A 22411-nucleotide genomic window follows, 5' to 3' on the forward strand; every position below is an offset into this window, starting at 1 on the left:
TTTCTTCATCTTTGTGCGTACCCGTCTGTGCGCAGTCATCTCTCCCTTGTAAATTGAGCCCAGAGAACTTCCAGTACCTCTGGTTTCTCTTGGCAGACAGTGTTGGGAATAAAGCCAAGTGTCTTACTTGATGACACAGAAATGTAGCAACTTCTTACGCTGATAAATCTCTATCGGTGGGAAAGCAGGACTTAGTAGCCATTCTGGGCGGATTTTCTTGTGTCAGTTTGATAGGAGTTAGAATCATCAGAGAGAAAGGAGCCTCGGTTGAGCAAATGCCTCCATGCGATCCAGTGGTAAGGCATTTTCTCAAATAGTGATCAATGGGGGAGGGCCCCCGCCCCTCACCCATTGTGAGCGGTGCCATGTCTGGGCTGGTGGTCCTGGCTTTCTATAAGAAAGTAGGCTGAGCAAGCCAGGGGCAGCACGCCTTGACAGCGGCACTCCTCCATGGCTTTTGCATCAGCCCCTGCCTCCAGGATCCTGCCCTGTGTGAGTTCCTGTCCTGAGTTCCTTTGATGGTGAACAGTGATGCAGAAGGGCACACTGAATAAACCCTTTGCTCCCCAAGTGGCTCTTTTGACCCTGGTGGTTCATTGCAGCAATAGAAACCCTAACGAAGAAAGTAGAAAAAGAAGAAAAGCCCAGGGAATTATTCAGTAGACAGTCTGGGTTCTCACTCGAGAGGAAAAGAAATGTAATCCCATGTAACACGGTATTTATCTGTAAGAAATCACAGCCTCAAATGGGCGTAGAAGAAACACCCAGATAAGTGCAGGACAAGATTGTGTTTGAATGCCACATCCAACTAAGAGAAATGCAGGTTATTTGCTGAGGATGGACAGAGGAAGGTGGTGCATTGACTTCAGGCTTTGGAGAACAGGTGAGCTAGCATCAGAGAGGTGCCTTCAGAGATGGAGGAAATTCACAAACAGGGAGACAGTCACTCCAGGTAAAGAGATCGGCTTAGACAAAGACCCTAGAAAGGAAGCCGCAGTTGAGCATCTAATTAAAAAATGTGACCACTCAGGTTTGTTTGTGAAGATAAATATCTAGAAACAATCTATTTACTCACAAGAGGGTGGTCAAAGGAATGGTAGACTTAACCATTGAGAAATGGTCATATGGGAAAATAAATTAAATAGATTATAAAATGGTTAATGTGGGAAAAATTAAGTACCATATTAAATGACAGAAGGAGGCTGTAGAACATTGAAAATAGCATAAAGGAGGGGGTGGGTGGGAGGACAGGGGAAGAGAAGGGGGCTTGCGGGACTTTCGGGGAGTGGGGGGGCTAGAAAAGGGGAAATCATTGGAAATGTAAATAAATTATATCAAATAATAAAAAAAAAGAAAATAGCATAAAGGCTAAAAATATATAAAAGGATATAATATTTGTGGATGTGTAATTTCACAATGTTTTGATATTATCATTAATGTTTATACCTATTCATAATTTCATAATATCTTCAAGAGAAAACAGTGGTGAGACAAACAAGTAATTCAGTCCATAGCAACTGTTGCTGGGGAGAAAAAGAGCTTTCAGGTGAATCTGTGTTGCAGACAGAGATTGATGAATAGAAGAACACTGCACATGTTTATACTCATGTTTATACTCATGCATATATTTAAAATCTGATGTAAATATGACACACTAAGATTTGACAAACCCTTGCTTATAGAAAAATGTCTATATTTCTACACACTTGGACTATTTAATAACTTTTAAATGAAGTGAGTGAGCATGAGTGACACACACCTGGACTGGCAGTACTTGGGAAACAGAGGCGGGAAATCAGAAGTTCAGGAAAGAGAAAGTCTCGGAGCCTAAGGCTCAGCAGATGATGTCCGAAGGTCCCTTGGAGCCCAGTGTGCCTTGGCAGGAAGGCCATGAGTTCAAAGTTCAGGAACAACTTGCCCTACTTAGTGAGCTACAGGCTCTCCTGGGATATGATGGGGACCTTGTGTCAAATAAATAAAACACACACACACACACACACACACACACACACACACACGCATGCATTCACACATGCACACTGGGGGATGGAGGAGATAGTGACAGAAGAGAGTCAGACACAGAGAGACAGACATGAGACAGAAATCCATGGCCTCTGGTGCTTCGTTCTGTTTACTCTCCTGCATCACTTCAGAGGAGGATGAGTCCCACACATGTAAACCAGGCCTGCGCCGTGGAAACGCTTTGACCGACAAGCTCAGGAATGTGAGCTTTCGTTGGCAGTTGGAAGTTACCAGAAGCTGTGGAGCTCTTTTTTTTTTTTTTTTTTTTTTTTTTTTTTTTTTTTTTTTTTGAGCTGGGTTTTAGCCAATCAAATAAGATAGAACTCAGGCCAAGACCAGTCAGGAAACTGTTACCATCGGTGTTGCTGGGTCAGGATGCAGGTCTAAACTGAGAGGAGACATGAACTAAACAGCGGCAGTAGGTTTTCGCTATGGCCATCCTACCCAGAACACACTTTATCTTGTCAGAAAGGACAGGTTCGTTTGTTCGTTGTTTGTTTTTGGTTTTGTTTTGTTTTTGTTTGTTTTTGGTTTTGTTTTGTTTTTGAGACAGGATTTCTCTGTGAACCCTGCTTACCCTGGAACTCACTCTATAGACCAGGTTGGTCTCCAACTCACCACCCACCTGGCTCAGAAAGAACAGGTTGTTTTTTTAATATACTAAAACTTGTTTAAGTTTTAATGACTAGAAATCTTCAAAGTCTATATATTCCCCACTATCTTAGTTTTGATTTTGAGGCAGGATATCACTGAAGTACATAGGCTGCCATCGAGATGACACTGTAGTGTAGCCAGCTTTGAACTTCTGATCTTTCTGCCTCTGCCTCCTGAATAGCTGGGAATCTAGGCCTGTACCACCAAACCTGGTAATGGATTTCAGTCTAGACTTCAAGGGTCTGTAAGTAAGAAATTAGCCATGCCAATAACAAAATTAGGTATGCCTTGTGGTGCTGGCAAGGACAGGTGGATAAAGAGAAGTCATGGCTAAAAAGCTTGAACCCGTAATGGTCTCACAACATGTTAAGACTTCCCATGGCACACCATTTGAGAAGACAAAAGAAAGAGGAAAAACAAAAAGAGAAACTATAATTCGGGTGGGAAAGGGCAGGCAGACTCAGTTAATGGTAATGAGGGAGAAATGGGAGCTATGGTGTACTCGATAGGGATTAAGAGAACTGGCTGGCTCCGGGTCACATTTGTGTTGGGATGCTAAATGCTCAAGTCATGTGGTTGGACTAAGAGAAGAAGGCCTGGAGGTTGTAAGGAACATGTAGTATACAAAGACACTGATAGGAGTCTGGACCCTGGTAATCAGGAGAAGGCGGTATAAACCCGGTATCTTGGAGCTAAAGTAACCCTGGTGATAAATGGTATCCACCTTTGTAGGCAGTGCAGGGCAGCCAGTAGGCAGTCAGTGTAAGGAGGAGGGAAGCTCAGTCAGGACTCAAGTACAGAGGCTGCCCTCGAGATGACTGAGCTGTGTGGCAGCTCCTACTGACATGCACTTGCTGACATTTCAAAGGAAGCCCCTCCGTCAAATAGTCAGTGACTTCTAATCATTTCAATGATACTGGTTATGAATTGTTACTAACAGGTATGGAAAAGGCTGCACTAGAGATGACTGGTGACTTCAGAGGTACCTTTAAGAAAGCTCTCCTGGAATAACTTGGGGAAAGAGAGTCTAGGTAGTGTGACAGCCAGGATTCCTCACCTAGCTTCATCTCAGAGGACACCCCTCTTGCTATCTAGATCTACCTGTAAGTTTGTGGTTGATATCTCTATATCTCTATCTCTATGTGAATGTCTATGTCGATACCTATATCATTGTTGCAATGTTTTATATATACATATATATATTACTGCAACACTCAAGTCGTTGGACTCGGGATGGATAGTTGGAGGCATTGGAGTCTGTGTACAGTATCGGTTTGCTTTAAGGCTTCAGTGCTCTGGATCTCAACTATTCTCATTCAAGTGCCTCAAACTAGGATGAAGGGACATTTTTATGATAGCATGCTTGCATAGCAAGCTCAAGTTAATTAAAATTAAAAATATTTGGACAACTTCCTTGCGCATTTTGGTGAAGCTCACCATTTCCAAGGAAAGGAAAACAGGCCGGTTAGCGTATAATTAACACTATGGTGTTATAGACTTCAAGTGTTCCCCCAAATCCATATGTTCAAATCTTCATCCCAATATGAGGGCATTAGGAGCTCAATGGCATTGATAACCTAATAAAAGGCATTGGTAACCTAATAAAAGGAAGCTCGGTGGCTCCTGTGCCTTGCCAGGGTCCAGCTAGAGGACTATCTGTAAGTCAGAGGCAAACACTTACCAAGCCGTGTAAGCCTGTTAGTGCCTTGTTCTTGGCTTTCAAACCTCCACAGCTAGGAGAAATAAATATTTGCTGTTTAAAAAACCCCACTGGTTTGTGATATTATGCTATGGCAATGTGAAATGCCAGGACTTGATTGGTTCTGCCTGAGGCTGTTCTCAATGTCACAGATTCTTTCTGAGCCTGGGTTTAAGCAGGAAGCAGATTTGGCCAGGAACAGTGGGGGGTACAGTAACATTGGCAGTGAGTGGTTCGCATAGGCAACCGGGACAGGCTGTTCCGGCTTTCTCTGTGCACCAAGAATTAGAAATTAGGTCCCTGACTCTTCACTTGTGTCTTGTCTCCAGTGTTGTCGGCTGCCTCTCCCCCCAACCCCCTCCTTGCCTAGATCTTCATTCCCTGAATCTTTATTAGGCCCTCTTGGGACACAAAACGACCAGTGACAGAAAATGAAAGAGTAAAAGCAGGCTGCTGGTCTGCAATTCAGTCAGCAACTTAAAGATGGCTATAGCTATCTATCATGTAGAGGAACCAGACATAGATTCTAGTATCCAATGCAAATGCTGTCTACTATTGTAAAACACACCATTGCCTACAAATTCACTGCTTTTGCATGGGTTTGAGACAAGTTTTGAGAGTTGGTTCTGTCCTTGGACCATGTAGGTTTCCAGGAATTGAACTGAGGTCATTAGGCCTGTCAGCAAGTGCCTTTCTTTCCCCCACTAAACCATCTTGCCAGCCACTATTGTTTTTAGTTATCTTTGCCCGAATCTTGCCATATATCCCAGGCTAGTCTTGAATTCACTAACTAGGCTAGGCTGGCTTTCAACTTACAACAGTCTTCCTGACTCAACTTTCTAGACGGTGGGATTATACGTGTGTGCCACCAATGCTTTGACTGCATCTTTAGAAGGATGTCTTATTTCATTTTGCCTTTGAGTAGTTGTTATCTATTGATGAATCCTGGGGTCCCTTTACTTTGCTAGTTTACAACCAGGAGAAAGAAGGAATAAGGCCATGTTATGGTCTCAAAGAGCCTAGGCTGGAGGGACAAAGCTCTCTCTACCACAGTAATGAAATTACATGTGCATCTGGCCATAGCATGTGAAACCGTTAGGCGGGCATTCTAAGAGGAGTATTCTAAGAGGGAGCCGTTAGGAGAGCATTCTAAGAGGGAGAGAGATTGAAATGGCCTGAAGATGGCATCCCGGTAACTCAGAATTGAACTAAAGCCTCCGCATCATCTAGAGAGAAACTGAGAATCAAGTGATCTGCTTGAACTTAGAGCAAACAAAAAGGCCAGATCTGGGGACCTTCTGAAGCGTGTACCTTACAAAAGGTTGGTGGAAAGCATGGAGCTGCTAGGGAAGACATGCATCTGTGTGGTGTTCCAACGCCACTCCAAGAAGGCAAGGACAGTCCCCAGATAGACCTGTCAGTGGAGATGGGCATTGGTGGGCAGTTCACCTGGGACAGCCTAGGTCCCGGCAGGTTCACAGCTCCATGGAAGCCGCCTGCCTGCCAGAAGCTAGAAAAAGCCGCCGGGGTGCAGAACTGCAGCCAAACCACACCCAGCGAAGCCAACAGCTATGCCTGAGAGGGAAGTCTAGAGAGGCTCCTGGTCCCTAGCCTTTAATTAGCAGGTGTTTCAGACAGCAGGGCTTACCCTGACCCAAACAAGCAGTCTAGAAAGAAGAGATAAGACTCTTTACCCAGCCAGCCTTCTACCTGGTTGGCCTTCGTGTGTTCAGTGCACTCAACTTAATTGTTACCAGCTTTTTTGAATTCTCTTTCCCCGTGACACAGATGCCGCCTGTCCTGTGAGGTAGACGCATTCTCTGCGTACAGCGATGCCTTTCGAGGCGAGCACCTGCTCAAGTGACATTGGCTGAGATGTAAGTGGCAAAGCAAGAAAGCACAAACACAGATGGGAGTTCTATCTGGAGGGTCTCTCTCTCTCTCTCTCTCTCTCTCTCTCTCTCTCTCTCTCTCTCTCTTCATTATATACAGAGTCACATAGGAAGGTTCAGAAGGTCTAGAAGGTGACAAGCATCTCTGTCAATATCAGACAGATGTAGCTTGGGGAATGGGAGTATGAGATTTTTTTCTCTTGATCTGTTTTTCTTTAATATGAAAAGCATTTGAAAAGACAAGGGCCAATGCCGCCAGGCAGTTCAGCCGCTGCTGGGTTCACCAATCCTAACATTCCAGGTGGAAGTTACCGAGCTCAGGTTTATCTGCAAAATAAAACCAACTTCAAAACAGCACCTTCAAACAAATACAACAAAACCTAATGTCCATTCCTCTAGCCAGAAACCCAACACAAAGCTAAAAAAAGGCTTCTCAGTGTCCTGTCATAAGTAGAGCACGTCTTCCTCCCTACCACTGGCTTCTATCATATCAGGTTTGCTCAGATTATTCCAAACAGCCTCATCAGCATGTTAACCAGACGCGTTCAAAACCCACAAAGTGTATATTCCATTAAGATGTTGACATGCTTTTTGAAGGGTGGTAGTTTAATTGCTAATATTCATTTTACTAATTAATCACGTTTTGCCAGTCTTCAGATATTTATGTCAAACATTCTTATTTGCCAAATGGAAATAGTCCTAGTCTTCCAATTATACAGGTAAATGTTGAGAAATCCCATCATGATTATATTTACCTAAGAAGAAAAGTAGAGTTCTTGAAATCTCAGCACTTAGAGATATCAGAGTTGAGTTAATTCTATGCACAGGTATGTTTTCTGTGTCACACTTCTGTGTTCACAAAAACAGGACACACTTTAAATTTATTTTTTTCCCTGTAATAATACCTTTCATTTGCTTATTTAATGAGTCCTTTCTGAGTGTGCATGGTGTGCTTGCAGTCTCTGTTCAAAGTGCAGGGATGCTTCAAGAGAAATGAGAACATGCAATTCCCCTGTGTTTCCAGAAATGAGACGTAATAAATATTGCATAGACTTATAATTTATTCAGTCTGGTCTTCCATTTTTGGATGTCAGGATACTGTGTGTTGGGTTTTCTCAAATATAAGGGAAACATTCACTGATTGTTGGTGAAGCCAAGTTAAAGTTATCTCAGCTAATAATAGTATTTGGACAGTAACACTATGCCTTAAAATATGACATTATAAACAACGGTATGATTCTTGGCAGAAATTATGAAGATCTGGGAGAGCCCAGCAGTCCCTTGCTTGATGGATGACTGAAGGTTCTGGAAGCACCCGAGTCTGTGCCCTGCTCTATCTTGGTTTTCAAGGCTTCCTGGGGGCAAGGCTCCAAGTCTAATTGAGCCCATGCTGTTATGCTAGCTGCTCTTGCTTCTCAGACCCTGTGGTTATGCAGCCATGTGCAAGGCTGACCTGGGGATTCTGGAAGCATTTCTTTTGACCTCTACCAAGAACGTTTGCTCTTATGCTCTTTGCCCAACAGCCAGCAGGGCCACCTCCATGCCATCTGTGCGTCCTGTACACGATGGCATCGGCTAATGTCACAGAAACCATTTGTTGATATCAGTATGAGCAAAACATAGCCCGGGTGAATTCTAAAATCCTACCGTAGCCGAGCTTATATGGGCCAGGATGCACAGCCATGGAGAGATGATGGCTCACGGCACGGCTCATGGTTAGCAGGAGAGCCAAACCGACAGCTGGAACTTCTCTTCCCACCGGCTTCATCCCATGCAATCAGCAAGTCCAAGTTTGCGGTAGGGTCGTGTACAATTTTTGGAATAGGCCAAGGAATACCATTGCTTTGGAGGGTGGCTTGGTGGTGAATGATTAAAATGTCTTTCAGTTTCCCAAATATGGAGTCTATTTAATTTTCTGCTTTGTTGATCTGGGAGAGACTTTTTTGGATTGCATGGAATCTGAGTAGCAGAGTGCAGTAATTGTTCTTTGCGTTAGCTTTTGTTAGTGTGCATTACTTATATAGTGTCCAATAGGAGGTTTCCTTATGGCATTTTCATACACGTGTTTTGTGCTGCTGTGCTTCCTACTAGCATCTTTAGGTTGGAATGTCTCAGTGCATCAGTTTTGCAAATCTGGCCACAATGGGTCTGGCCAGATTGCTCAGTTGTTAAGAGAGCTCTTTGCTGCTTCTGCAGAGGACCTTGGGTTTAATTCCCAGTAGCCACAGAGTGGCTCATAACTGCCCATAAACCCCTGTTGCAGGAGAATCTGATGCCCTCTGCTGGCCCCTCAGGCACTAGAATCACAACTGTGAAATCTGGGACTGTGATCTCAGTCTCCGAGAGCTGATGTTTGCTGGCTGGGAGAAATCGTTACACATCCTCAGGACCACACAAGCAAGGAGCGAGTTTACGACAGGAGGGAGCCAGTTGGGTTTTCCTCTATGCCACCAGGGACATGTATTTTAACTGTTTTCAGGGCATTATAGCAACCACCAGAAACTTGTCATTTTTGTCCTTACTAAAAAGGAAATGTATTCTATGTAGTAGTCATCAGTCTAAACTAGATAAACAAAACCAAACCTTAAGTTTGGACGAGACGAGACGAGACGAGAAAGATGGCTCGATGGCTAACAGCACTGGTTGCACTTTCAAAGGACCCAGGTTCAGTTCCCAGCACACACATGGCAGCTTACAACTATCTATAACCTTGATTCCGGGAGATCCAGCACTCTCTTGTGGACTCCAAGGGCACTAGGCACGCATGTGGTACACAGACATATATGTATGCAAAATACCCATAAATATAAAATATAATAATAATAGCAACAACAATGATACATTTATTCTTTTAAAAAAGTACTTCATTTAGTGCTATGGTTTATTTTTTATTTGCTTGAGACTGGGTCTCACTGTGTAGCCCTGGCTGGCCAGAAACTCACTGTCTAGATCAGGCCATCTTAAAGTTCACAAAGATCTTCCTGCCTTAGCCTCCAAGAATCCTGAGATAAAGGTGTGTGCCACCACACCCAGCCTGTGACATCCTTTTAAAAACATTTACTCTACTTTCATTTTTCTGTTTTGCCTTCATTTTATATTTTTATTCTAAATAATTTAGGAGTTTCTTAGTGCAAAACTTTCAGAATGGAGCCTTACAAGACACATGAATGTTATAACATTTTATAACTTCTATTTTTGATATTAAAGGAATTCATGGTACACATGCTATATTTGGCATATGATTAAGATTTTTTTGTTTGTAGTTTTGTTTTCTCCAGACAGGGTTTCTCTGTGTACCCCTGGCAGTCCTCGAACTCACTCTGTAGACTAGGCTAGCCTTGAACTCACAGAGACCTGCCTGCCTCTACCTCCCAAGTGCTGGAATGTGGATATACCAGGTAGGCCAGCGAAATCTTTAATCTGTAATCACTGGACTCTGGATGCAGAACTCACAGACACAGAGACAGCTGTGGCGTTAAGGGGGTATGGGTGTGAATATGTTATAAGAGTTGGGGGCCAAAGGCTCAGCTCCAGGAATTCCAACTGATGGGGTGTGTCCACCTATTTCGGTGTGCCTATTAGAGAGAAGCTTGGTAAGGCAGATGAAGAACATGTAACCAATGTGGCCATCCTGAGAGCACAGATAAAGCTGTTCCGTGATCTATCTTCCAAAGGTCTATGGTAGCTTTACTCTAGGAATCAGCTAGCAAACAGGAACTATACATAACTAAAAAGCCTAGGTAAACTGGTCTGGTCTGGTTGATCGCTAGCTGGTTCTACAGGGTGGTTTGAAGAAATCCTTGTATTTTGAGGGGATAAGCTAGCTAGCTACTTATCCCCTCAAAAGATGATCCTTCCTGCATAGGGTGACTTGTCTTGAAACTTCTGGAATCCAAGATGACTTCCAGGACAATCCTTGGACACCTGAGGGTGCCTTTTAGGAGCTGGCTATAAATACCTAAAGGAGACAGGTGCAAGCTGAAGGCAGATCTGCTGGGTTGGTGTCCTGCATTTACTTACCTTGTAAGCCAAGTGCAGAGCTAAATCATAGAGGCTCTTAGCAAAAGCGGCCCCTAAGTGCCTGTCGTGCTAAGTGGTGGCTTCATTGTTCCAAATGTCACTAGAACATTAATATGCGTATTTTATCGTTCCAAAGTACCATCCACTTCTGCCCACCTTACTATTATTGCTTATTTTCCTGGGACATAGCTAAAGCGGAAGTCACCTCCTCTTACCTACATCTTTTGGCAATCACACTGAGGAGTTCAGTGTTAACTGAGCATGACAAACCCTGACAACCAGTCTTCCCGACTAACAACTCCATAGTTCTCCCCACCCCTTTAAGAGCTATTCAGTAAATAGTCATTAAGCATCTTCCATCTGCTAGATGCTACTTTAAATATGGAAACTTCTGCAAAAACGTGTCCCTGTCTTGAACTATCTGGTGACTCATGAGGACGTAGGTGGAGCACACCAATGATCATGTTCAGGAGAGAAGTCAGTAGAGAAAGCAAAACTGGATACTACAAGAACGAGTTGGCAAAGCCCTAACCAGGCACACCTAATAGATAAGGGCTTTGTCTTGGAGAGTGAGCTGGAGTTGAATGGTTAGAATAGTAAGGCTGCAAGCGTGGAAGGTGGAGATTGCTGGGCACTGGTGAGGAAGAGTCATTGCTGTGATCCAGGATCCACGCCATTGACATTGCTTGGGGGTGTGGTTTCAGGGAGAAAGGCCCAGTCTGAAAGACAAGGCATAGAGCTTGCACTGTAAGCAAGTGGGCATTTGTAGAGGAACAAGGCGACAGAGTTCCATTTTAACTGTCACCAAGAAGTGGGTGGAGACCATACTGAAGGTTGAGAGTGTGAGGCAGGGGAGGTTTCCTAACAGAAGAAAGGATACTCATGGGGCTGATGTTGCTATTGTGGAAGTTACTGTTAAAGGGAGGAAGCAGAAACAGAAAGAGTACATGGATTCTAGAGCTGATGTGCTGAAGCCAGTAGGCCTGGATGTCCCGAGAAGCCGGGGAAGGAGCAAGTCCGGACTGATGATGTTTGAAGACAGTGACTTTGAACTGCCTATGCCACATGCAGCCGGACACTTTTAGAGCAGTCGGTTATTAAAACCCCAATCTCAGGAATGCTCTGCTTATCTTCTTTGGGAATCTTCTGGTATAGATAGTAGCTGAAGCGCCTGGGAGAAGAACAGGAGTGAGAGGAGGGATGAAGATGTTCGGGGTGGCTTCTGGGTCCGCCATAGTTGACAGGGATGGTGAGAGAAAGAAGAGAGCTTGGAGTGACGTGTGGTGGCAGTGTACTCAGGGGAGATAAGCACTGGAACCCGCTAAAAGGGGACAGAGCTGCTGCCTTCCTGCACTTACTTCTGTTGCTCTTTTGTTTGTCTTGAGACACTGTCTCACGATGCGGTCAAGAATGTCCTCGAACCCTCGGTCCCTCTGCTTTCTGGGTACTCCCTGGGTCTATTAGCCTGTGCATCCCTCCTTTTGTGCACAACCCCCATTTTCCTTCTACAATATTGAACCTCGTCTCTCGCTGATGTCACTACACTTACCCCATTCCTCTCCTATTATTCCCGAATAGTCCCTCTGCTATGGACCCACCAAGAAACCACAGCATCCCTCCATCATATTTTGTCCCTTTGTAGCCTTCTACACCAATCCGTGTTCCTCATGACTGGCCTACACTAGTCTGTTCCACAGAGATTTGTTTGGACTTCACTCCATTTTACACTTGATTTTGGGCTAGCTAGTGATTTGGGCTGGAGAATTATCTCTTTAGAATTTATTTTCTTTTGAGAAAAGGGGTCTCGTTTTAATCTTCCTCTGTGGCCTGGAGCCTGGAGTAGGCTATTTGCTGATACAGGAAAGTTCTTGGTCAAAATGATTGACTTGAGCTTAACTATTTGAAGAGGAGTCTTGAAGTTTGAACTTGCAGCTGTCCAGGGGGAACAGGGCAGCCAAGTGTATCTGTACAAGGGATGTCATTCTGAGATGGTATCTTGGTTGGCTGCTAACCACATCATAGGAGGGAGTATGTAAGGGAGAAGCCAGGAGTGTGGGATGACTGAGAATAGCCACTAGGAATGTGGAAGTACTGTACTGGACCTGAATCAATAGAGATGTCAAGACTCAAAATGGACTCAAACTTTATGACTGGCCCTTAGAAGCCCTCCTTCTACAAGCCATGTCCACTCTTGCTTGATGAAAATAAAGACTACTGGGTAGGAGATCAAGGCTCCACAAGAAGTGTCTTAGGAATTTAGTGTTAATAAGAATTATAAATCGCCAGGCAGTGGTGGCGCACGCCTGTAATCCCAGCACTCTGGGAGGCAGAGGCAGACAGATTTCTGAGTTTGAGGCCAGCCTGGTCTACAGAGTGACTTCCAGGACAGCCAGGGCTATACAGAGAAACCCTGTCTTGAAAAAAAATAAAAAACAAATCCAAAAAACAAAACAAAAAAAGTATAACTCATTGCCATGACTACATAACTGGAGTTATAAGCACCAAAGTGCAAGCTTCAGCATCCATGAGGAGATGGGTTTACTGACCTATCCCAATATGCCAAGTCAACTCTCAAGAGATAGTGAAAATAAGGAGAGGGGGAGTACTCAACACATTGGGAAGAGGAACAGACAAATGAGTCTAGGGACTCCCAAGTTGGTCTTGATGTGAGATCTAGATTGACCAGCACAAGAGCTGAGGCAGAAGGGCAAAATGTGTTCACCAATAAGCAGTCCCCATTTAGGTGTGGTCTTGTCCATCATAGATTCAGTTCTGGCTCTTTGAGGTACTCAGAAGTCCTTACTTCTTGAAGGAATCAATGTAGTCTTCAATGTGATGTGATGGTCTGTTATATCCTGGATAATTCCTTTGGGGTAAGAGGGTGGTCAGTCCCATGAAGTCCTTTTGGCTGTCCTGGAATTAAAGGTAACTGCAGGTTTAGGACAGTGATTTGCCTCTGTGCTTCAACCTTGAAAGAAGATGAGACAGGTTGGGAAGGCAGTCTGAGTAGTTAATATGCATGTGCAGACTCAGGCAGGAGACTGTCCCAAAGTAAAGGTGACAGATCTACCGTGAAGGCAGCGATGTCACACTTTCATCTTGCAACCAGCTTGCTTGTAGGAGATGATAAGGAGCCAGTGGTTTTTTAACAGAACAGCACTGAGTGTCCGTTATGACTGTGGCTTTGTTGGTTACTCTCAAAGGGAGGGTTTCCTATCAGACAAAGAGGTAGTTACTAAGGAGAGAACAGTGAAATAGTACCCCGTCTTTCTGACAGGTTTAGAATTTCTTTTTAAAAAGAAATGAAATTACCCCCATTCCAGTTTTATGGTTAGGAGACACCGAGGGCATGGAGCTGTGCGGAAGGACACTGAATAATAGGCTCCATTCAGATACATCAATTAAAGGACATTTTCATAGTGTTGAGAAACTCATATCGGTCATGTATAGTTCTGTACCCAGAGGTAAACCATGTGGCACTGCACAAATCCACCCTTCCCATCTTCCTAACCTGGAATAGGATAGGAATGGGTCCCTATGACACACTCCATCTTTGCTTTCAGAGCAGACTGACAACCACTAGTTCCCAGAACTCAATTATGTTCCATCCCATCCATTAACCAAACCCTAAAGCTTTAGTCTTTAGAAATTCTGTTGTCATTGGGTCAAGCTTAGCAGTAGAGGCCCAAGCACTGTGATCTCTCTGCTGGCCCAATGGTGGAGACACCAAGTAGCTTTCTTTCTCTTTTTCTTTCTTCTTTCTTGTCTGTCTTTCTTGTCTTTCTTTCTTGTCTTTCTTGTCTTTCTTTCTTGTCTTTCTTTCTTCCTTCCTTCCTTCCTTCCTTCCTTCCTTCCTTCCTTCCTTCCTTCTTTCTTCTTTTTCTTTCTATTTTTAGATGAATGAAGATATCCTAATTACTTTCTTCTATATTGTCCTTTTCTGTGTTCCTCTTTCTGGAATATTCTGAGATTCCTGTTGTTTTTTCTCTTGGTACCTTCAGTTTCTATGTTGAGCCTCAGTTCAGAGTCAGTTCCTGGTGACATACTGTGTGTGTGTGTGTGTGTGTTTTACTGTTTAATGGGTGCTGGCTAAGTGGATGTCTCGGCACAGGGTGATGAATGCTATTATAGAACAAGGTATGCACAAACTACCAAGCTTATGTCTCAAATAATTTACGGTAATAATAACAGTGAGTGAGTTTTTGGGTTTAGAACTAAGCATCTTGCTAACAACTTTCCAGGCTTTCTGTCCTGTCGCTCTTACTTCAGTGTGCAAGGCAGCTTCTCATTAACTATTTCACAGATGAGAGACTGAAGACTAGAGGCTTATGACTTGTGACAGTGGTGTTCAGGACTGGAGCTCAGGTCTCCTGGCCCAGGTCCTACAGAGGAGTTCACTCAGAGACTGGGTTTTCTAGGTTTGTGACTAAACAAAAGTTCTTTGAGTTGCAGGCCATGGTGGAATCCCATACTTGGGAGGCCGAAGTAGGAGTTTCATGTGTTCAAGGGGGGTAGCCTGAGTTGCAGAACACAACACTGTCTCATGACAGCAGCAGCGACGATGACAACGGGACAGTTCCTTGGTTAGCACGCTTGTCCGTCTTGTGAAGGGCTCGGGTTTAGTTCTCAGGTTTCGCCCATTTGTTAGTCCTGCTCCATGGGAACCATGCTGTCTTCTGAGCTCCAGTGGAAGCACATGTGTGGTGCATGTCTTCACATGCAAGCAAAACATCAAATAACACACACACACACACTCATAAAATAATTGCATAAAGTAAATGACCTGTGCTCTGCCTGAAGTCTTACGTCGTGTTTCATCTGTTTGTTTTTTTTCAGGAGTTCCTCAAGTCCTGATCGAAGCGCCTGAGGTAGTGTATCTGGCAGCTCCACCTCCCTGCTTGTTTGCAGAGTCCCTGTGGGTCCTTGCGCGCCTCATCTGGAGTGTGGACTGCACCTCTCCATCATAATCCCACTACACATCTCTATGGAACACCACAGACAGTAATCTCTACAAAGGCAAGTAGCCCCCCTTTTTAAAGGTCACTGTAGCCTCCTACCTAGAACTTCTGGCCTAACACAGTGCCCAAACCAGGACCATGTAACACTTACCGGTCACCGTCTCAGACCAGGCAACTTAGACATCACAGCAACGTACACAGCAGGTAAAATTCTTGCCCTCACTTTATAGAGGAAGAGACGGAGACCTGTAAAGTTCTAGCTGGCCAGTCAGGAAACAGCCAAACCAGGACTTGGCTCCAGGTTGTACTCAATACATTTTTATTCTTTGTACTCCTGACCTTTTATTTTAAACCTTACTAGACATTTCCTTTCAGCATTAAGAAATGGGAAGCCGAGGGACTCCATTCTTTGAGTAGCACTTGTTATATCCTCTTTGGATGAAGACCTTTGGAAGAAGGGGGCCATTTAGATAAAGCAAGAATTTAAGTTTCTTCAGGGAAGAAAAAGCTTAGAAAATAAAAGACACAAAGTGCCTGTGTGTTAAAACGTATTTTACCCAGTGAACACACATGAAAACCCATCAATTTTGTAACTCTTGCATGCATCTGGCTGATCACCACCCAGAAGTCGTAAGTATAAAGTATTTCAGAAGCCTGAAATTCATCGCCTCAGATGTAGTTATCCAGGAAAGGCAAATCCCAATCCACTTGCTTCCCTGAGCACCAGCTAATGAAAAGCAGAGCAGTCTCTGCAGTCAGACTTTAGTTATATTTAGGCCATGTTTTTAATTCCTCTGTTGGATGAAGGCTTGACACAGGCGTTAAAGGTAAGAATATTAGGGCTTACAGACTTGGTCAGGAAGAGAGTACAGAATTAAGAAAATGACACGGAAAAGATGTGTTGAGAGGGTTTAGCTAATAAAGACCCCTTGGTAAACCTGACAACATGGATTTGATCACTGGAACCTAAGAGACAGAAAGAAGGAAAGAGTTAACTCCTCACTTGTCCTCTGACCACTACACATGTATCATGGCACCCAAGTAGGTACACACACACACACACACACACACACACACAAATAAATAAATGTTTTTGTTTTAAAGAAAGAAAATGTTCATCAGAATGCAGTCATCTAAAAACAAAAAGCTGTGTTTCCACAGTCAGCCAGCAGAGGGATCCGTGTGCCTGGGCTTCTGTGACTGACCTATTTAGAGGCCTCAGTGCAGCAACAGGCCTGGAATGTGACAAGGCTCTGCGGATGGGTACCAGCCAGCGATGATGACTTTACACTGGTCAGAATCCTCCACAGTGTGCACTGCTCCTTCCAAATCTCCCTGGCAAAATAAACCGCCTTTAGCTTCCGTGTCAGACAATTACTTGCCTTAGATTTTAAAGTTTCCAGGAAGATTGGTGAATAGTTTCAGATTAAATGGGCGCGAAAGAAATAGATGCCTTGTTTATTTGTGTGTTTATTTAGTCATTTATTTACTTTTGGCTTTTCAAGACAAGGTTACTCTGTGTAATAGCCCTGGCTGTCCTGGAACTCATTTTGTAGACAAGGCTGGCCTCAAACTCGCTATCTATCTATCTATCTATCTATCTATCTATCTATCTATTGATAAGACACTGCCATATAGCCCCGGAGGTCTCGAACTGTAGAACTCTGGCTGCCCTCCCACTGACAGCCTTCCAAGTACCGGGATTATAGGCATATGACATCATTCCCAACTGGAACTTATTCTTTGATTTTAACCCACTTAATAATCCAAGGACAACTGACTGACTGATTACATTTAAGAAGTAGCTAGGGAATACCGTGGTAGTCTTTATTTTCTAGGCATCCTTAGATCTTACTACTAAGTCATGCGGGACTACCACGGCCATTATACATGAGACGCCTCTCTCTCACACGGTAGAGAACAGTAACCAAGGAGTCCGAATGTTGCCACCGTGACAGAGGAAGCCGCAACTCCACAGTACAGATACAGAAAACGAAGCCCCGAGAACCCATCTGGAATCCCGTGCTTCCCGGGTTATCTGAGCAAGCCGTGCTCCACGATGAAAAGATAGGATTCCTTGGCCACCTTTGCTGCATCTGTCACTCTGTTCTCCTCTCTTTCCTTCAGGTTGTCCTGCTGAGCCCTGAGGAGCCCCGGGGGCAGGGAGTGGGGGGAGACCACCGCTACCATGACGACTGCCATCCTGGAGCGTCTGAGCACCCTGTCTGTGAGCGGGCAGCAGCTGCGCCGCCTGCCCAAGATTCTGGAAGAAGGGCTCCCCAAGATGCCGTGCACCGTCCAGGAAACCGACGTGCCCCAGCTCTTCAGGGAGCCGTACATCCACGCGGGCTACCGCCCCACGGGGCACGAGTGGCGGTACTACTTCTTCAGCCTCTTTCAGAAGCACAACGAGGTGGTCAACGTCTGGACCCACTTGCTGGCGGCCCTGGCGGTCCTTCTGCGATTCTGGGCCTTTGTGGAGGCAGGGGCATTGCAGTGGGCCTCTCCGCACACCCTCCCCCTGCTCCTCTTTATCCTGTCGTCCATCACTTACCTCACCTGCAGCCTCTTGGCCCACCTGCTGCAGTCCAAATCAGAGCTGTCCCACTACACCTTCTACTTCGTGGACTACGTCGGGGTCAGCGTCTACCAGTATGGCAGCGCGCTGGCCCACTTCTTCTACAGCTCCGACCAGGCCTGGTATGAGCGCTTCTGGCTTTTCTTCCTGCCGGCGGCTGCTTTCTGCGGCTGGCTGTCCTGTGCCGGCTGTTGCTACGCCAAGTATCGCTACCGGCGGCCTTACCCGGTCATGCGGAAGATCTGTCAAGTGGTACCCGCCGGGCTGGCCTTCGTCCTAGACATCAGCCCCGTGGCACACCGCGTGGCTCTCTGCCACCTGGCCGGCTGCCAGGAGCAGGCAGCCTGGTACCACACCCTCCAGATCCTCTTCTTCCTCGTCAGCGCCTACTTCTTCTCGTGCCCCGTACCCGAGAAGTACTTCCCCGGTTCCTGTGACATCGTGGGCCACGGCCATCAGATCTTCCACGCCTTCCTTTCCGTCTGCACGCTCTCCCAGCTGGAGGCCATCCTTCTGGACTACCAGGGACGCCATGAGATCTTCCTCCAGCGCCACGGCCCCCTGTCTGTCTACACCGCCTGTCTCTCCTTTTTCTTCTTAGCCGCATGCAGTGCGGCCACTGCCTCCCTCCTGAGGCACAAGGTCAAGGACAGACTGATTAAGAAAGATTCCTGAGGTCGGCAGATGAGGAAAGGTGTGGAGGTGGGCTACTGTGACTTGGAGAAAACTTGACCCAATAATAGAAGTTGACTTTTTATTTTTAAGGCTTGATTTTTTTTTTAAATTAATGTGTATTACGGGCTGAGGATGAAACTCGATTGGTAGAGAGTGCTTATACAGCATGCAGGAAGCCTAGGGTTTGATCCGCAATGCCACAGAAGCCAGGAGAGTAGCACTCAAGGAGGCAGAGGCAGGAGGATCAGAAATTCTAGGTCATCCTCTGAGATATAGTGAGTTCAAGGCTAGCCTTTGATACATGATACCCCATCTCAAAAAAATTATTATGTATTTGCAAAGGCGTGGTATGACTATGGAATTTCAAATGCAGGCCATTTGAGAGTTTTAAATCGGAGCCTTCACTTTTCTGTCTGGGCTATAGCCTTGTTTGGGAAGAGATCTTGGCTAAGGTTTATGAGATCCCAGACTAAGGAGAAGCGTCCTCACCGGTGAACCGTGAGCAGAATTCTGGTTGTGGCTTCCAAAGCCTAGTCCTGAAACTAGACAGATAATCAAACTGGACCTCCAAGTACGCGGGCTGACCCTCTCCCTAACAGAACGGCCCCCCTCTCCGCTGCTGGGCTTGGTATCTGTGTAAACTCACCCACAGACTCTGTCTTATCAGGATTTCAGATTGTCTAGCGTGGAAAAAAAATGAGAATCTTCGAGAAGATTCGTGGAAACTCTCAGACAGAATGGACTGTTCAGTTGATCTGATGTCTGGTCTCAACCACGGCACTTCCGGCTTTTCTCAGGATAATCAACTAAGCTGGCCGACTTGCCTGACACACTGCTGTTCTCGCTCCTAGGCTGCGAGGTAATATAAAGAATCCCGAAGCTATTCACTTCCAGGAAATGCTTGGAGCCACATGACCATTCCGGAAGCTGCTTGTCCTGTGACACGGAAGCGTCGACAGATTCGACAGTGCCAAGAGCTACCGGGAGACCCAGCCAGCAAACATGGATGTCCTTGCCTGTTTGCTGCCCACGGGGCCCTCGTAGTTCATATCTGTGGACTGCAGTATTAACTGCAAGGCGTTTAGGGTTGCCTTGCAGGTCAGGAGATTGACTGTCTGAAGGTTTGAACGGAGCCTTTCAAAAGCATTGCTCTAAAGTTCTTCGAGAAAGCCGATTATTTCAAGCGGATCCTAAGATCCAAGGTTCAAGTTTCTGTTAAATGCTGTCCCATGAAGGACCAACCCAGCTGCCCCACCCAGTTCAGGCTCCACCTTGGATTTGAGAAGAAACCTTAAAACGGGTTCTAGGACCGGGTAAATGTGTGCTCGCTGCCGTTGGCTCCTGAAGGTCCGTTGAGTAAGAAGGAGACACCTGATGGCCAAGGTTGAGCACACTGCTTGTGACATCGCTGTCAGCCCCTGATGTGAGGGGAGTGATGCTCGCAGCCCGATATGTCCTGACCACACAGCTCTCCCTGAGGACTGTCTTCTGCATGAATCCAGTGAAGGAGGCTGTGGTCGAGGAAGGGCTGAGACGCCCTCTCCTCGCAGGCTGCGTGCATTTCCTATCAGTATAAAGTCCCTGTGTACAAAAAGGGAAGCTAAAGTTTCCAACTCCAGTTTAATGAACCTACTCGACTATTAGGTCACTTGCTAGTCTTAAAACCTTTGTCTTCTATCTTTGTGTGTGTGTGTATGTGTGTGTGTGTGTGAGCGACTTGTGAATTTTGTGCCTTATACATGGGAATGTCTAAACTCTTTTATTTTAATGTATGTACACATGGAATTATCTGTTTTGTGTAAGGAACCCCAGAAAACTAGAGTGACTTGTCAATCAGCTATTAGTCTGTATTTGGGGGAGGGGGTCAACGGAAGTATCCCTACTGCCTTTAAATCAAGAAAGCATGTGTCTCCTGCACTGTTTTATTAAATGCGTTTTTTGTTCATTTGTGCTCAAGAAGATGAACTAGCCAAGTGACCGAAGCTTCCAGTGTTCTAGGCCAAGTTCATGCCCAGGGATGTTAGCAAAACTGAGCTGGTTTGAACTGAACAAAGGCTGGTTGGGGGGTGTATGTGTAAATGCTGCAAGTAGAGGGTCTATTTAAAATGGGAACCAGAAAGTGTTAGAAATTCTCTTGTTATGGATTCAAAGACTGTATTCTTTTAAAAGTTGGTGGGAAACATGAGAGGGAAAGGGAGGAGGAAGGTGTTCTTGTGGTGGTGTCTGTGAACAAAGATTTTACTCTTTCATTTCTTTTTTTTGGTGTTCTTTTTCTTTTTTCTTCTTTCTTTCTTTCTTTCTTTCTTTCTTTCTTTCTTTCTTTCTTTCTTTCTTTCTTTCTTTCTTTCTTCCTTCCTTCCTTCCTTCCTTCCTTCCTTCCTTCCTTCCTTCCTTCCTTTCTTTCTTTCTTTCTTTCTTTCTTTCTTTCTTTCTTTCTTTCAGATCAGATCTCTTGTATAACCCAGGCTGGCCTAGAAATCCTTACGTAGACCAGGCTGACCTTGAACTCTAGAACTCTCGAGATCAACCTGTCTCTGCCTCCCAAGTGGCAGGCCTAAAGGTGTGCACAGCACTCAGCCTGTGGACAGAGATCTGTTTTTTTCAATGGTCCTGCAGCCCAGTGTCAAGCGCAAGTCTGTTCGTCATGGGTCTACGACACCTTAAGTGTAAAACCATGTAAAACCGTGAGATACTGGAATTCAATTTCTAGTTTAATTATACAGATATTGCTAACTATTGTTTTGGGAACTGATAAGGAAGAAAAAAGAAAGTGATTTCAATGGAGTTGGGATTTGAACCCAAGACCTACAATATGCTAACCAAGAATTCCCCCGTTGACCTACATGCCAGGTCAAGGAACAGTGCATGTATAATAGATAGTGGGGGGGGAGGGCATTGAGGTGGAGGACTGTGATCTTCCCTGGAAACACCAGTATCTAATTGGAATAATGCAAATGCCTTTACAAATACAAACACAAAATGGGTAATTTTTAACTCTTCAGATTCCTCAAACAGTATCATTGAAATGAGCCTATCAGTATGGTAAAGACCAGGTTAGTTTAAAAGGAGTATGCATGCCTCTTGAGATTTTACAGTGGAGTTTGCCACCCTGCAAAATCAGCATAATGTTAAGAAAGGTATAAGGGAGATAGTTCTCTTGCTCTCCAAAACTAGAAGTTTTGGTTGCTGCCTCTCTTAAGTAAGACTTTCAACCCATTAACATGTAAATGCCTCTGATAAAATTAAACTATCAGTCATCTACATTTGCTCATGAATAAAATTCTTGTGGGTTGACATAAGGCCCCTACTTAGTTCAAGAAGAGGGGCCCACAGGATACATGTGGGGGTGCCGTTTTTCTCATTTCAGAATCCTGACTTTTGTTTGCCAGTGAAAGCTGTTTTTGTTGTTTCGGATTCGAGGTTGTTTGTTTTGCTTGTGATGGACCTCACTGTGTATCCATCCCAGGCTGGCCTGGAACTCCGGATTGATTCTCCCGTCGTAGTCGGCCAAAGGAGCTGGTAACACAGGAGGCACCAACACCACATCCAATTCTAATCAAACTAATTTTAAAGTCCTTAAAGATGTCAGGGTTACAGTTTCAGTTCTCAAATCTCTCAACAATAATAGTGCAAGCCACGGACTGGAAGCTTGAAACGAAACGGAGTTCAGAGCCCTGATAAGAGGCCTGGTTAGCCCTGTTTCCATCTCCATCCATTTGTTTGGTTACTGCTCTGTAGTTCCACCTGGATCCTCCAGAGGGCGATGTTGTCTGACTCAGTGCTCCCAGAGCTTGTCGCCAAGGCTTCACTGCTAGAACTGTGTTTTGCTTGGTTAAAGAAAAAGTGTGGGATGATTTTCTGTCTCTATAAACCTACTTACGTGAATAATCATTAAACAGATTTTGTACATGGA

At 44.9% G+C, this 22411-nt stretch overlaps 1 protein-coding gene across 2 annotated transcripts in view; it reads left to right on the plus strand.

Annotated features, from left to right (window-relative positions):
* Positions 1-22411, plus strand: part of Paqr8 (progestin and adipoQ receptor family member 8) — a 47398-nt gene extending 24987 nt beyond the window's left edge. The window contains exons 2-4 of one of the 2 annotated variants that reach the window (XM_052192528.1): positions 6164-6252; positions 15124-15303; positions 17373-22411. In XM_052192528.1, the coding sequence (XP_052048488.1) occupies positions 17434-18498 (1065 nt within the window). In that variant the 5' untranslated portion in view covers positions 6164-6252; positions 15124-15303; positions 17373-17433 and the 3' untranslated portion in view covers positions 18499-22411. The remainder of the gene's footprint in view (positions 1-6163; positions 6253-15123; positions 15304-17372) is intronic. The other variant, XM_052192527.1, reaches the window with a different exon arrangement.

The sequence above is a fragment of the Apodemus sylvaticus genome, chromosome 9 (assembly GCF_947179515.1).
Source record: "Apodemus sylvaticus chromosome 9, mApoSyl1.1, whole genome shotgun sequence".
Taxonomy (NCBI): Eukaryota; Metazoa; Chordata; class Mammalia; order Rodentia; family Muridae; genus Apodemus; species Apodemus sylvaticus.